Below are 17,639 nucleotides of genomic sequence, written 5' to 3'. Positions count from 1 at the left end.
AACAGTTGGTTTGGGAACCTGTAACTGATGACTAGCCTGCCTAACGGACTTCCTTGGGCTCCGGTTGAATGCAGTTCATATACGATCGACCGTTTCTTCGATTATTTTTTTCTTGGGATGTTTATCTGTTTGTCGAATCAAGAATTCTGTCTCTTTAAGAGTTCTATCTCACTGCAAATATTGATTTCGACGTAGGTGTATTTGGCGTCGATTTAAATTCAGCAAGCCAAAGCACGCACTTTATTTTTTGCTATGGTGTCCACGTTTTACGTTCAATTAGAATGATTAATGTTGACTGTTAGCAATTCGTGGCATAAATCGCAATGATAAATCGTGTCTTTTTTGTTTTCTTCAATTTTATTGCTTTGTTGTATAGATTTCTAGCATTGTTGTTATAAAAATAAAATCTTGGAGAGTTTCTGCACCCCGTGCCAAATATATACAGTAATGATAAAATATCTTTGTGTTAATAAATGGTGAACAATTATTTCTTGATGCCTCTAGCCCGGAAACGGTGTACAGAAATAAAGGAAAAATAAACAGTGGTAATGCAACACAAGAATTTGCATTAAGTTTATTTCAGTCTCAATCATATCCACAATCCCTGCAATAAAGAAGGGTCCAGGGGAAAAAACATGTTAAGTCCAAAATTATCAATTTTTTGTTTTGGTTGCCATGTAATACCTCAGGCAGTAGAGATTTCTGTGGTTTAATTGTACAGAGTAAAAACTTGATTAAGCCAGAAATATTTTAAGAATGATACCTCAGAGACAACAGAATGTAATGGACCTTGAAACTTTTAACTTGCTCTCCTGTAAGAACAGTAAAATGTGACTTAGCAGGTTTTTCCCCTGGACCCTATTAAGAATCAATTCCTTAATAATACCCAACCTAAAACATAAATGCTTCGCGTAATTTTTTCACATTAGTGGCTTGTTACGATCACATGAAATTGGACCATACACGTTGTATCCTCGATGTACCTATCCTCCTATACCTTGAAATCATCATTATCTTTTAAAATTTAAGGACATGAGAAGCAATTTAGCCTATTATTTATTAGTTGATGCACTATTACTGTAGTTGATTTAAAATAAATTTGTAGCATGTATGCAATACCCTTAATAAATAAACAAGCATAGGACCAAGTGCTCTTGGTCGTCGTTGACACTCGATATACCCATTAATTAGCTGCCTCTAATCTCCAGAGGTCGTGAACTTGTGACGTTTTTATCTCGTGTCACAGCTCATCTTCGAGGTTGTGGCTTTCAGATGCCCTCGTGACTTACCGCTACGCGTGCGCGGACACTCTTTGAACTAATCGGTGTCACATTACGGATCTCAAGATGTAATATTCCTGGGGCCTGTTTCACAAGTTTACAATCTTTGTAAATTGTAAACTTTGCTTATAGATTGTGAACTTCTGTTTCACAATCTTTGTTTGTAATGTTGAACTTTACAAAGGAAATCAAATATTTACAACTTAAATTTTGCGCACTTTACAAGTATTCTGTTTCACAATGAAGAGTTATTTTACAAACGTGTAAACTTTACTTGTAAAGTTAGCACATTTTCTACAATAGCTCTGAGATGTGTAAAGTTTGATATTGCAACAAATTGTGAATGAATACAATAAATATATTTATTAAATTACTTTTTGAGTAACTAGATAATATTAAGAGTTAAACTAAAGCAGTTTTGATGTTATTGAGTAGTTCTAATGACTCTGACGAAGATATTGAATTTAGGCCTAATCAAACAAAGACGTTTACGTAAAATTTTCTGGCCAAGAATTAATAACATGTTCGAATCATTGTATGAATTTAATGAAAGGTTCCGAATGAGTCCCGCGCTATACTTCAGAATACTGCGTAAGTATTTATATACAAAGACTGTATTTAATAAGTACTCGCACTTAAAAAGAAGTTCCCTGCACCCTGTATATACTGTGGAATCCCGGCCACCAAGTCACTCAATTGAGTGCGCTCTTTGTATAATGGCAGTTGACTCAATATACATATGTCAACATATAATATGTCGAACATGGAGTAAGGCCACAAAGGGAAAAACACTAGAGGAGAGGGTGTCGATCCGGTGCTGTGGATTGAACTTCGGCGTAGCTCAATAGTTAGAGCGTTTGATACGTAGAACCAAGGACCCGGGTTCGATCCCCGGCGCCGGAGCGAATTTTTCTCCTCTAATAACAATTGATTAGTTTAAGTTTTTATTAACCCAGTTCACGCATGCGCAGTTTGATGTCACAGCCAAATTCTTCCTGTCGTGAGCCGCATGTGCATGAAAAGGAGTAGTCTTTGAAATGCACACTCCAACTAGTCATGCCGATTATCATTCATACAATTCAGTCCACTGGTCTGGATGCTGGTGATAGGAAGTTCATAAGGAATTTAGATTATAAATGCATCTACATTTGCTTTTCTCTCACAAAAAAGAACTTCGCACCTATGATGTAATAGATTATGTAGCATGTGTTGCATGCGAGTAAGAAAAGAAGTTTCACCACCCAGCTGTTAACATTATAGAGAAAAGGATATAGAGAAACTCCATATACGTAGCTGATGTACAAGAACCTGTAACAGAACAAAATTAAGTATATATGAAGTATAATAATAATAATAATAATAATAATAATAATATCAAAAGGGATGACGCTAATAGAGGTTTCACTGGTTTCGGAGAAAATATACAGTGTGTAACAGAGTTTACCATACACAGAGCTTTAACATGGGAAAGCAATTTTTTGTAAACACTATAAACATGAAAATTACGATGAAGTGAAGATAAACTACTGGAAGCATTTGAAATGTGGGTATAGAGAGTAGAGCGTGTGAAATGAACAGAAAAAATAAAAAATGAATCTGTGCTAGAAAGAGTGGGTAAAGAAAGAATAACCCTGAAACTAATCAGGAAGAAAAAAAATTGTCTGGGTCACTAGCTAACAAGAAACTGCCTACTGAAGGATGCACTGGAAAGAATAGTGAACGGAAAAAAGAAGATATCAAATGATGGACAGCATTAAGATATGTGGATCGTATGCGGAGACTGAAGGGAAGACGGCAAGAAGGGAAGAATGGAGATTGTCGGATTTGCAGTGAAGGACCTACTCTTAAAGAACACAATGAATGAATCTTACCTGCATGTTGAACAGGAAAATTTCATAGAGAAAAATGTTATGAGAATGAAAACTACATCGAAATGCATTAAAATAATTTTATTTTCTTAATAGGTTCAGAGGAATTAAATAACATTATAAAATGTAAGTTCATTCACTTTAATAATTTGCATTAGTTTCTACTAGAGTCAATTTTTTTTTATCTCTGCTGTATTAACATAGAGTTTCACACTGCTACATGAGGCCTTGGTAGAAATAACACAATGCTACTCAAAATCAGTAAATTGAATTAAAATTAATGAAAATGTACTACATAGAAATTAATAAGAGCAATGATATCCACATTAAACGGTATATCTATATTTACTGCTTTTTCAGATCAATTAGTTATTTCGTGAAAGGTTTTTTTTTTTCAAGGAATTTGACGGAAATTACTTTCGAATAAGCCTCTTACTTCATGCAAACAATTTTCACTATAATGCAATTTTAGGAATCAACATTTTTCCCTGGGCTGCATAATAGGTCCTACTGACAGTATTAATTTTCTGGATTTCGTCTTTCCTAATACACTATCGCTCTTACTAATAAACCGTGTATAGTTTTTATACGAAACTTGTGCAGAGTTGAGACAGAAAACATTACTAATAAACCATGCATAAGCGATGGTTGTATAAACAGTCGCCTCTCTGACAGCTATTCGTATCGATTGTCATTTTTTGATGTTGGTTGCCTCGTAACAAATCAAACAGCAAAGAACAAATTATAATAAATAGAGCCGAGATGTTTAGGCATTTATAACAGTTAAAATAGGCAGGCAAAAAGGCAATAAAAACTTGAGAAAAAGGCACAATAATCTTTGAAAAAGGCATTATAAATTTTAAAAAGGCATAATATGTTTTAGCAATAAATTTAAATTATATCAACATAACTCACATATTTACTTCGTAGGTGACACATGTTGACTTATAAAAGAATTTATTTTCGTGATTAACTCTCTTTTCACAAATCTTATATAACAAAACTGTTCCATCGGTTGAGAACACGTGAGCACCAAATTCACTAACGTAAGCAAGAAGTTCACTTTCCAATGGTTACTGAATTTAGGCATTCTAGCTAACCGATCTTATACCTTCTGTCACCCGACAATAACTGGCTGTTCCTAGCCTCACTCAAATTTCTTTCTCCTGCAATAATAAACACGTGTAGCACAAAATTGTAACAGTAAGATTTGAAAATATGAAAGCAAACAATTCTAAATGCTACGTTACAACTTCTATGAGAACGAGCTTAATATTTAAAATTATAAAGCTGATTGTTGGTATCGTGAAGACATGACAATATTATACAGTATTTGTAACTACGGATTGTCGATCATTTTTCATATTACACCAATAGTAAGCTATTAAAGCACGATTATTAGCAGATTAAGCACCGAAATAAATTACTTTTGTTTACTGTTGTTGGTAAAGTTAGTCATTGTTTCAAATAATATGTAATTTCATACATATTACATTACAATAAAATTAATTAGAAAATTGAATAATTTCGAGAGAAAAATCCTTCCGCGGCCGGGTATCCCGACCTTTGGTTAAACGTACCAACGCTCTACCAACTGGGCTACCCAGGAACTCTACCAGACACCGATCCAATTTTTCCCTCTATATCCACAGACCTCAAAGTGGGCCGACAACCGTCAAGCAACCAATTTCTCTCGAAATTATTCAAATCAACTTCACAGGGAGTTATTCCTGAAAGCTCGATTTGCATAATACACGTCACTGTTCGTTAACAGTAAAACCACAATTTAAGTCACACAGAGTTTGTGTGCACTCAGTGTTGGTTGCTTGACGGTATGGGCCACAGTGTAGGAGTATGCAGTGAAAGGGTGATTTGTAATTTTTATACGAGGGAAAGAAAAACACATGTAACTGTTTTCCGGTGAATACCTGTATTACCAGTCAGTTCTGAGATAGTTAAATTCCGTAAAATACGTAAATGTGTTAACAATGAGATATGATGGTGTGCATATTAAACATAATCTTAAACTCAGTAATCAACGTGAGATTTAAAGGATAACAAATTGAAAATTGGTTTTTGTCAGCTCTGAGACGTCACAGAACTAACATTTTTGTGGACATTATTACATATTTTGTAGAATAAAATAAAATTTTCTTTTAAATATTATGGCCAGTTATGTAACACCGATCTTCATATTAACAATAATGTACAGAAAAATGAACTAAATAAATACATAATTTAAAATATCTGTGAAACTTATCTCATTTTGTCCGATTTTGTGAATTTTAACCATAAGTGTTTTAAATTGAATCAACTTAGAATGATTTGACTGACATTATGGTTCCGATAAATGAAATGGTTTTACTTATAAGTTTTATTTCTGTAAGTTATTTTATCTTTAATGATAAGTTAAGAGGTTAGGTACAGCTTACAGCAGTAGAATTTTTTTTAAATATTCAACATTCTTTCCCTCCACTACTGTGTCTTGTACAATAATGAAAATTGGTATGTGTAAAACATTGTCCTTCTGCTACATGAAAATAGTACATTATGCAACGAGCCTGTAATGATAGTAATTAAGACACGAGTACGTTTGTTTATGAAACGAGCGCAAGCCAGTTTCATAATTTTCATACGAAATTGAATTTATTTGAATATTATTTACAATTAACGCTAATTATTATAGTAACAGAACATAACCTTCTGTGACAGTATTGGATTTCCAGCCTCCGTGACGTTTCCCTCGTCTTTCGATTGCATATCCGAGAATAATCGAAAACCTGAACTTTAAAGAACAGGTGTACTTTAATGACAAGCATTAAAGGACTGCTACCAGGTGTATAATTACTACATTTCGGCATGGTCGAGCATAAAAATATTTTTACGATTTAAAATATAAATATATATATATATATATATATATATATATATATATATATATATATATATATATATATTCAAAATTCATGATGGTGGTAGTTCATTGTGCAATGATGATGCATTTCCCCTCATAAGTCATAAACTTGTTAACTTTTTCATGTTCTTTCTCTTTTATTTTATTGCTGAAACTCATGTTTACAATATCATGCTCTTTCAACTACATTCCTTAATAAATAATATTTTTTTTATTTGACCATTTTTAAAACGAATATATTTTTATCAGACAGTCTATCAAAGGTAAAGAAGTGATCTTGCGTCATGTTGTAAATATGACATGCATAAATACACACGAAACATATCATCACAGAATGTTGGATAGTGTTTGAGTTATGTGGGAAACGCTTCATTACTGCAAGGTGAACTGAATTTTGAAAAAAATAAAATGTAAATAATTTTTTTTAATCGTAAACATATTTTTTTCATATAGCAGAAGGACAGTGTTTTACACATACTAATTTTCATTATTGTACAAGATGCAGTAATGAAGGAAAAAAATGTTGAATACTTCCAAAATTTTACTGCTGTAAGCTGCACCTAACCCCTTAATGACAGAAATAACGAAAGTCCTTGAACTCTTAAAATGAATCCAGAACTACCTAATACACACGAAGCAATTGGAAAAGGGTATTGGGGAGACTCCGAATGCGCTCAGAAGTACATGATGATGATGATGATTACGATAATAATTATGTTATTAGTTAAGTTGATGTATAACATTAGATTTCGAGAAAATTATCCGAATCCAAGTTTTTATACTTACACTGAATCATATCCTACGCAGAAGAAGCCAAGACCAACCCGAGTCATTAATGGTCCAGATAGGCGCTTTCGGGTGAGCATGATCTCCAAAAGAACGGCCACAAAAATGAAAGTGTGTAGTGAATGATTGAACCATTGGGGGACAAATTCGTCCGCCGAACGAGGCAGCACCAGCTCGCGGTCCACAAAGTAAAAACCCCAGAATGTCGTCAATACCAACTGCAACATAAGCAATACATTAATGAGGTCAGGCCAAGGAAAGCATAGACAAGTAACATTAGAAGGAAATCAGGTTTTCTTACAGTGTGTACGGACATCGTTACAATCAGTGCCTGCATACTTATTTCTGGAATGTAATGTAATGCGATGGATGGATGGATGAATTTTTTGTACTCTTCTCCAAAGAAAGTATAGATTTAATTGAAGGGTTGATAGCAAAAACCGGACAAGGCCCAAAAATTCAAATTTTGAGCATGGTACAGTTCTCTTCACTACATTTCAAGCGACATCTATTAACATAACAAGTTTCTACAAAAACCTGATTTGTGCCATTGAAATGAGTAAAAATGTAGCGTTTCTGCAAAAAGCGGATTAGTCCAACGTCTTTCTAGCAAAGACAGACAAGTCACAAACTTATCCGGTTCTTGTTAGAAAATACCATGAAGATGACATTAGTTTTGTCTTCATTTGTTTCATCGCCATATTAGCTGTTATTGTCGGAGTTATTGGTTAGATAGGCTATTTCGTTTTACAAATGAATGATCATCAAAATTAACCAGCAAATCTGGCTTTCAGGTAGTAGCTCCCTGTAAAGCCAGATTTGCATAATATATTCGTTACTGGAAGTACTTTAACAGGAAGCCACAATTTAAGTCACACACAATTCGTGTGCACTCAAAGTTGGGTTCTGGCGTCTTGTCAGCCCATTTGAGTTGTGTGGATAAAAAAAGGAAAATTTGTGACGGTGTCGTGTATGGTTCCTGGGGAGCTCAGTCGGTAGAGCATTCGTGCGCTAAGCGAAAGGTCCCGGGATCGATACCCGGCCGCGGAACAACAATTTTTTCTTTAAATTATTCAAAATTAACCAGATCCAAAAAAGGAAGTCATCAGAATGAGAAGAATGTTGAGTGGCAGAAGATGACATATAGCAGTGGGTGTGATGTGTGAAAACGTCTATAATAATAATAATAATAATAATAATAATAATAATAATAATAATAATAATAATAATAATAATAATAATAATAATAATATACTTTTAGATTGAATATAGTTTGTATTGTTATTAGAATCATTACTTTGCAGTACTTGATATAGGTACCTGATATGCTAAGAATTCAAAGACTGAAGGACACAAATTTAGAAAGAGAAAAATATAAACATAACAATATTGTTTTTCTTGTTAAGGAAATCGTTCGAAAATCAAAACGTCCAACCTCACAAATGATAGCAATATGAAATCACTTATGAGGCAACTAGGCCAAGAGATAATGGGATAGGGTGGCCAGTTTCTTTCCCCCTCCAATGCATACATTGCCGATTAGCTAGATATTCCACTAATCAGACTTCAAATGCATACATACAATTGTTCTTCCTCTGACACATATCGTCAAGTGAAATGTACTGCCTGATAATAGATGTATATATCAGCCGAAACCTCAATCAGAGGTAATTGTTATAGTGTAGGGTTTGAAAGTTAGATTATAATTCTATACCCAAATATCTTATTCTCGAAACACAGTCCACTTTTTTGTCATTAATAGAGTAAGATGTAAACATATTTTCTTTTTGCTGGTACATATTGTCATCACTTTACATTTATTCGTATTAAGTACGCGAAAAAGGTGATGCACCTTATTAAATTTAAAATGACTTGGATTCAAATAGTTAACGTAAAATAATTTAAAGTAAACACCAGAAATAAATTTTTTACACAGTGTACAAAAGGGAAAATCCTAATATTACTATTTGAATAATATGCTTACCATGGTACCAGGATATACAAGTATCGTGAAGAGAAAATCTTGAATCTTCTGGATCAAAATTCTGTTACGAGCAGTAAATCTGTGTCCGAAGGCGTCTTGTAACGCACATACAGAGAAGAACAGCATATGACCAGCCTGTAAATATGGTATCAATAATGAAAATTAATATATATATATATATATATATATATGTGTGTGTGTGTGTGTGTGTGTGTGTGTGTTTCATTCTATACACACTTTTAACACATATAATATCAGTGATCAACTTCTCAACTTCTTTACTTTGTTAATTTTTAGAATATTACCTGGCTGACTAGTGTCGAAGTGTTGTTCTTCATTGTCCAAAGCCTAATGAAGATCCCGCGCTATAATTTTTTTGTCATTTAATATATCAGTATTATACACCGTGTTTCAAAATGATAACACTTTCTATTATTGTTCTTAGTACTGATGTTATTATTATTATTATTATTATTATTATTATTATTATTAAGTAATTAGTAAAATAAGTGTTAATGAGGAATTAACATGTGACACGTTATTTGATAGTTATACATTTCATTTCTAATTTTCGGAAAACGTATCATTTCTGTTGTTACAGAAAGTTTGTTAAAAAAAGAAAACTTCACAACATAATATCACAGTCTAGTATATACAGTTACGAAGCTCAATACGTTGGGAATATGCATCCATATACAGTTGCTAACTACTTGGATCGCTACTATCGCCTCATTACAGAATTTATAAAATAGTTATATTATCGGTTGTTCTTTATGGTTGTGTAACTTGGACTCTCACTTTGAGAGAGGAACATAGGTTAAGGGTGTTTGAGAATAAGGTGCTTAGAAAAATATTTGGGGCTAAGAGGGATGAAGTTACAGGAGAATGGAGAAAGTTACACAACACAGAACTGCACGCATTGTATTCCTCAGCTGACATAATTAGGAACATTAAATCCAGACGTTTGAGATAGGCAGGGCATGTAGCGCGTATGGGCGAATACAGAAATGCATATAGAGTGTTAGTTGGGAGGCCTGAGGGAAAAAGACCTTTGGGGAGACCGAAACGTAGATGGGAAGATAATATTAGAATGGATTTGAGGGAGGTGGGATATGATGATAGAGACTGGATTAATCTTGCTCAGGATAGGGACCAATGTCGACCTGGTTGGCGAGTTGGTATAGCGCTGGCCTTATATGCCCAAGGTTGCGGGTTCGATCCTGGGCCAGGTCGATGGAATTTAAGTGTACTTAAATGCGACAGGCTCATGTCAGTAGATTTACTGGCATGTAAAAGAACTCCTACGGGACAAAATTCCGGCACATCCGGCGACGCTGATATAACCTCTGCAGTTGCGAGCGTCGTTAAATAAACCATAACATTTAGGGACGAATGGCGGGCTTATGTGAGGGCGGCAATGAACCTCCGGGTTCTTTAAAAGCCAGTAAGTAAGTAGAAAGAGGGAAAAGGATTCTCCGGAGAGAAGACAGTATGCAGTAAAGCCAAGGGTTTCCAGTAAAACCCGCAGCAGGCACTAGATATTACAAACCCTGGAAAACTTGGCCAACGAGAAGCTGCACGTTTGTATTCCATCCCAGGACAAACACTAGTGAATAAATTGAAAAATAAACACAGAAATAATTTTGGGAGGCCAAGTATGTTTTCACCGAGAATGTTGGTGCTCTGTTCTATGATGACTTTGTAATAGTCTTATATAAAGGATCAGTGTTCCATGGTGGGCCTACAATCAATGGCATTGAACTGCATGGTTCCGTCTCCAGATACAAAGTCGGTTGTAAGATCAAGAAGGGAATGCATTGGATGTGGCCTGACATGTCTGAAGTAATAACGGAAGTTAATAAGCGAAAGCTGATTAGCGAATTAAAAATAACTTACGTCAAACATATATATGTAGGCAATAAAGATATAAAAATTGTGTTATATTTTCTTTTGTAGTGCTAGTATATTTTATTGTTACAATAGGCTTAAATGTTCTACCTTTTCAATAAACATTTTTTGTGACTTCATATGAAATAAAATTTCATGTATTTTGTTACTGTATGGTCAAAAGTTACCTTGAATTTGAAAGAGAATATAAAGAATTGAGTTTAATAGGAAAACACACATGTACAAATTTTACCTATTTAAAATATGATTTATTATTTTATTAGGTTGTATTATGTGTCAATCCATAAAATAAGTAGTTTTCTTAAATAATTTAGTTTTAAACATCAATTTCAATAGGCACTATTTTAATAAGTATAAAAGTATGATAAAAATGGTACAAAGTTACCTCAAATAACTGTACGTCCTGAATTTAAGACAAGTAGAGCAAAACAGTTTAGAATTATTATGTATAGAAGAATGAGGGTAATGTAGCAAATTACCTAAAGGGTATGGTCTAAAGAGCTTTATGAAGATGCAGAGATGCAACGAAATTGATGTGGATATAAAAAAGTGGAAATATAATAATTTATAGTTATTACCAAATAGAACTCGTGTCTGTATTCTCAAGGAGAAATTCGTTTAAATAATAACTCACTTGATTACAGTTTCCAAGATCTTAAGGTGCGTCTACACGGTTGAATTTTCCATGCGTTTACGCATGCAATCTGGATTTTGCGTAGTGAAGTAAATATGTAAAACAAAATATACATGGTTATTATTTATTGTATTTATATTTATTTATTTGTTTGTTTGTTTGTTTGTTTGTTTGTTTGTCCACCCGTCTATCTATCTATCTATCTATCTATCTATCTATCTATCTATCTATCTATCTATCTATCTATCTATCTATCTATCTATCTATCTATCTATCTATCTATCTATCTATCTATCTATCTATCTATCTATCTATCTATCTATCTATCTGTCTGTCTGTCTGTCTGTCTGTCTGTCTGTCTGTCTGTCTGTCTGTCTGTCTGTCTGTCTGTCTGTCTGTCTGTCTGTCTGTCTATTTATTTATTCTAGTAGAGTTAAGGCCATGAGGCCTTCTCTTCCACACTACCAGAAGTGAAATGCATAATGAAACAATGACAAAAATAGTAAAGTCATACTTAAATATAAAAATCATTTTCATGCACATTAACAAGCTTACATGGGCTATAATGAAATATTAAGTAAACATGATACATAATTAAGTTATTTACAATTCATATCCTAATTCTACTTTGACAGGCCTAAATGACAATTTATATACAAACAGAATAACCTATAAAAATCGGCTAACACAAATCAATTTCATGTAAAAGTGTGTAATTCTTAATTTAAATTGATTAATCTTTCGGCAATCCCTGTAATGACGAAGTAAGGAGTTCCATAGGCGACAAACTGACACTGTGAAAGGGGATGAATAGAAAGAGATGCGGTGACGAGGAATGGATAGTGAGGCCTGATATTGATTCCGTAACGTTGTAAGATATTCAAAGCGAGTTCTCAGATATTTTGGAGTAGAAGTGAATAATATTCTAAACAGAACAGATAAAGAATGTGCTATTCTACGTTCCTTTAGGCGGACCCATGAAAGATGACGTTATATGGTCAAATTTATTGTCCGTTACTCAGGAGAAGACGAGCGGAAAGAATGTGACCTTCTTGACTATCGCTGTTGATTATTATAAACATCGCTCAGATAAGCATCCCAGTAGCTCGGTTATTACTCGTGCAGGAAACATGAGTAACAATGCGTATGGAAATTAAAGCTAAGTTGAACAGAAGGAGACCTAATGTTTCCGCTTACTGCAGTACAAATATTTCACGTGTTGTCGTACATTATCTGTTCACATCCCTTCCTCCTCAGTCCGCTCTCGCCTTCTCCTGAGTCACTGACAGTACGAGTATTGCAGATGAAGCGGCGGAGTTAAGACCTTAGAGCCTTCTCTCACACTCCATCAAGTCACAAATACACAATAATAATCCGTAGTCACTTGAGTTTATTAAGTATATTTTAATCTTATTCCATGGAGATTCTACGTAAACAACTTACGAAATTCCAGGTGGTGACGTAAGCTACTGGGAAGCGATTGAGATCCTTTACATACTGTAGATCAGCGTCATGGAAGTCCAACACAAACGAAGAATAGTAAGCCACGAACCAATGGTGCAGCAGCACTACGTAGTGGAGGACTTGCAGTAGAGTATTCTAAAAATAATAAAACCCAATTAAATAACATATACTTGAACACTGTTCACGATCCAATATTGCTACATTCCTGCATTTGTACATTCATTCCCACTGCTGGAACTATCTTTCTACTCTAATTACTAGGGGGACAGTATTCTGGCCCTGGCGTATAGAAATAAGTTAACTGTCCGTAGACTATATTGTTTAACGTGAGTTTAATATAGCAATTCCTTTGTTTTTTAGAACTTTGACCATGTATTTATATTAGACGATTGTCAGGATGGCCATGACTAGACCATGATAATCACGTGACTTCGATTCGTCCCGAAGCCTGTCTTTCTCGTTAGCTACGGACTATATTGACGTGACGTCATTTTTCGCGCGCGACACAGGTACTATTAGGAAACACTTGCATCTTGTTTGTGATGCAGTTAGTGTCTATTTATGATTGAAAACTAGCCTCCCAGACTGTTCGCAATGCATTCTAGCGCTAAAGAATAATAGGGCCTACTTGGTAAAAGTTGTTGTAATATATGAAGAGACTGTTATTACTTCTTGAATCGTACTTTTACCGATTCCGTTCTAATTCCCGTAAAGATAATACTCGTAATTACTACACATTCACAATTATCGGGACTTCACGGCCAGACGGCTAGCGTGGCGCAAAACCTTATCTATTTCAAGAAATACAGTGTATGACTATTAAAGGTAACTAACATGTTGAAATTAATAATTATAACTGTCATACACTCTACCATTCTGGTTAAATTGTACTTTGTTAGGTCAAATAATTTTTCTCGCAAATTCTTCGTACTCTTGTGCCTTTTTATTGAATGACATACATGCAGTCATATATTTTTTACTGTCCTACCAGTTGCATTGTTGGCTCTAGTATTTATACGACTAGCATTATCTTTCAATAGTGTTTCATACTACTGGGTGTTCAGTTCAAAATGTGTCTTGGCTCGCTGTATGCCGTCATGTGGCTAGCTGATGAGCCTAGAGAATTCAATCTTCCTACACTTCCGCAGCTCAGGTGTATAATCTAAGAGGCAGAGAAGTTGGCTAGCAAGTACGGCGTTCATTCTGAAGAGTACGTGCCGATACGTACGGTAACGCCGGTAGTGGCAGGAATGTGAACTGTTTGGAAATACGTACTGTCGGGATATGGGGAGAGGGTTAAGACGATTACTTACGTATTTGTTGACATTAACTTCGACGGTCAACATGGACACGGAGCATTTGATTTGTGTTGTGTAATGTTATCGTACGCAACCGATGATAACAAATACCCTGCGTACGACTTGCTGGCGCAAAACACAGTTCGAAAGAGGTTATGGTAGCACACAGACCGTACAGACCGCCATCTGTTGCTACGACGTTCAAGTTATACCGTACACGTTCTCAAGTTCAAATTGAAGAACGCCTTAAATAATAGGCAACTTCTCTAACATATCAGCTGAAACTCGCTTCAAATCGGTGACCCAACAACAGTGACGTCATGACACACTTTGAAATGAACACCCAGTATACATTACTGCAGAAAGGCCGGTTCCACACTGCAGCGAGAGCTATGAACTATGTAGTCTAATGTGGGGACACGGCTTAGCTTAGCCTGACGTCATCACACTATAGCGAGAAATATGTGGCTACACAGTGGAGCCATCTCTGTATAGATAATTAAAACATGAATTTTATTACGTCATACGGAAGGCAGTTTGATCAAAGACTTTGTACTTTACAAGGTCTTTGGGTTTGATATGCGCTGATAGAAATAAAGTTAGGTACAAAAATTTGAACATCTGCCTTTCTATTAATTGTTCAATTTCATTTACGTAATATAATTTTATAGGCTACAATTAGGTTAGGTTATCTGTGGGAGCGGGAAATAAGCAGCTATGTTTTCAAAAAGTCGCTAGCCGAAAATGTCAGCTATGTCTTATTTTGAGCATTACTCCGTGCTAAAGGAAAACATTTTTCATAGCTCGACGAATATATTACATATTTCTCTCTGGTGTGTAACGGGCCTAATTCAGTTAAACTTTGAGGATGCTATGCATAGACATTTCGCTAGCCCGCGCTACGAGCGTGCTAAACTAGCCCCGGCTATCGACTGATTACTTGTACAGGATTCATATCATATCATATCATATCATATCATATCATATCATATCATATCATATCATATCATATCATACTTCTAACACTGGTTTATGAATACGAAATAGTTCGCTGATCATCCACCGGAAGCCCGCGCTAAGAATATCTGTGAATATGGCCCTGAGAGTCCATTATAATATAACATCTGTGAAATTGTGTATACATTTTTGGGTCCTATGTGTTGTAAAATGTAGTTCAATTTTATGTGTAAAATCCTATGTAAATGACTTTTGCACGTTAATGTTTTTTCGTCGTTACAGGAAACGACCGCCACGATTGAAAGTTGATTTTACTGAATTCAGAGTTGCCAACCTAGATAAGTATGTTGATATATTACAAGTAACTACTGTAGAGTTGTAATGAAAAGCTCTGCTTATCTGTATGCTACAATCCTACAATGCATGTGAAAATCATACTCAAAAGGCAGTGTTAATTAATATACATTATACAAAACAAATTACTGCTATTTAAATGTACTAAACTTTATTTAAACAATTCAAACTTCACTTAAGAAAAAGAAATAAAAATAATTCCAATTGAACACGAAATATTACAAGTACCTGAATCATTTTTACTCCTTCATATTGAAGTTGATGGTGAAGTTTTTACGTTGGCCAGACTGCTAACCTTCAATCAGCTGTTCATTGTGTAACGTATGTACTGTATATTAAGATTTTTAAAAATATTACTTTCAAAATATACTACCATGCAAAAAAATACTGTACAATACATGTTTTTCAAACTTTTCTTAGTTTTTGTAAAAAGCACTTCCGAACCTTGTATCATAATATAAGTACTATTATTGTATTCATTAATTCTGCTTTACAGAATGCACTGAAAATTCAATATTACTTACAGGTTTTTCATATTTTTCCTTCAGCATCTTTACAGCGCACGATTAGCCGTCAGCTTACTAAGACCTCTGCTTGCATTTCCTCTACTTCATTCCAGTTAAGCAGGTTTACCACTCAACTAATTGCTACAATGAAAAAAAAGTAATATCAACTGTTATTCTCTGGAAAAAGAAAAACAATGTATTGAACATCTGTTTTCTTATTTTACATTCCTTTAAGAACAATTTAATCAAGGTCTTATAAATATGTTGTAAAGTCTACCAGACTCTAATAATATACGATTATTTAGGTCTAAATCATAGCTGACTAGAGAAGAGATTTAACAAAAATGTAATATCGTTAAAATGCATTTTTTCTTTAAATTAGGATATAATAGTCTGTTCCGTTCTCTGATTATGTAATTCTTGGACGTCCATGTGGTTTATATTTTAAAATTTATTTTTGCTGGTTCAGTTAGATTCATACTTGTGCATATTCAGTTTATAGTCATGCATTTTTTTTTCTAAATTAAACAAATGGTATTGTTTTCACGTACTGTTGTGAGTACACGATTTCTCGAGATATAGTCTCTTACATGTATTTATCCAACTCTATTTTTCTTTTTTCAGAGCAGAAGTGATGTAAGTCAAAATTGGGTAATGAGGTTTAAAGTAAAAATTATGTAAAATACAACGCAAATTAGCAATTAATATGTCCTTCCTGCTATCCACTGACTACTAATAATTGAAATAAATTGAATATTAATTGCTACTTTGCGCTGTATTTTACAGAATGTTTACTTTAATCCTCATTACCCATTTTTGACTTACACCACTTCTGCTCTGAACGGCTCAAATGTTAACATAGCATCAGTGGGGTAATGGTTAGCACGTCCGACCGTGAACGAACGAGCCAGGGTTCAAATCCAGGTTGGGGAAAGTTACCTAGTTGAGGTTTCTTACGAGGTTTCCCTCAATCCATTAAGTGCAAATGCTGGGTAACTTTTGGCGCTGGACCACAGACTCATTTCGCTGGCATTATCACCTTCATCTCACTCAGTCGCTAGTTAACCATAGTAGTTGATGAAGCGTCGTAAATTAAAAAAAAATGTAGTGTCATTTCTCATTTATTCTTTAATAGCTATGTATCAAGTACGCAAAATAAAGCTTTAGCGGACGAATTCAGTGTTTTTGCAATCAGAGATTCAATTATAAAAAAGAAAATTCTACCTACTTTCACCTGCCGCAAATAAATAGGGATGCGAATTACTGAATCACTGGTGAAACCTATCTTCTTTGTTCTCTGTCTCATCACAACTGCTGAAGTGACCTTGGTGAAGACATGGGTGGCCACCTTCTTAACAGTATTCCAGGTATATTTATTAAGACACTGCACGGGTCACTTTCAACTGTATATTGAGACCTTGCCGCAACTAACATTCTGTTATACAATTCCGAAGCCGAGGTCATTTTTGCCAACTTTTGATAGCTAGTGATAACTAGCAGCACAAACCGCTAGGCTAGCAAGGTAACCGACGGATTATACCACATTAAGAAACTGTTTTTATGCAATTTACTTAATCATTTTGCATGTCGAAAAAAAACCGGTAGGCTACTTAATTCTCCATTTTCTCATTTAATTTACCAGTAAATTGATACACAAAATCTAAATCAATCTAAAAACTTAAAATT

At 34.5% G+C, this 17,639-nt stretch overlaps 1 protein-coding gene across 3 annotated transcripts; it reads right to left on the bottom strand.

The window, feature by feature from the left end:
* Positions 1-538: 538 nt before the first annotated feature.
* LOC138716448 (androgen-dependent TFPI-regulating protein-like) lies at positions 539-17,376 on the bottom strand. Of its 3 annotated transcripts, none has more exons than XM_069849549.1 (6): positions 17,178-17,376; positions 15,972-16,094; positions 12,818-12,973; positions 8,833-8,967; positions 6,849-7,066; positions 539-2,588 (listed from the first exon to the last, which is right to left on the bottom strand). In XM_069849549.1, exons 2-6 carry the CDS (start codon positions 15,996-15,998, stop codon positions 2,423-2,425), a joined length of 702 nt encoding a protein of 233 aa, XP_069705650.1. In that variant the 5' UTR covers positions 15,999-16,094; positions 17,178-17,376; the 3' UTR covers positions 539-2,422. The 3 variants fall into 3 exon arrangements, with proteins under 3 accessions (XP_069705650.1, XP_069705651.1, XP_069705652.1); XM_069849550.1 differs by having other exon boundaries at positions 17,182-17,376; XM_069849551.1 differs by having other exon boundaries at positions 17,188-17,376.
* Positions 17,377-17,639: the final 263 nt, after the last annotated feature.

The sequence above is a fragment of the Periplaneta americana genome, chromosome 16, assembly GCF_040183065.1.
Source record: "Periplaneta americana isolate PAMFEO1 chromosome 16, P.americana_PAMFEO1_priV1, whole genome shotgun sequence".
In the NCBI taxonomy this organism is placed as follows: domain Eukaryota; kingdom Metazoa; phylum Arthropoda; class Insecta; order Blattodea; family Blattidae; genus Periplaneta; species Periplaneta americana.
The sequence above is the reverse complement of the archived record's forward strand: the minus strand, read 5'-3'. Positions and strand labels throughout refer to the sequence as shown.

Bases quoted from the DNA above. Each gene is read 5' to 3' on its own strand.
- LOC138716448 (XM_069849549.1), bottom strand. From the start codon at position 15,998: ATGCTGAAGGAAAAATATGAAAAACCT. The intron at 12,974-15,971 runs GTAAGTAATATT...TATTATTTTTAG, and splicing joins AGGAAAAATATGAAAAACCT to AATACTCTACTGCAAGTCCT. The intron at 7,067-8,832 runs GTAAGCATATTA...CTTATGTTGCAG, and splicing joins TTGTATATCCTGGTACCATG to TTGGTATTGACGACATTCTG.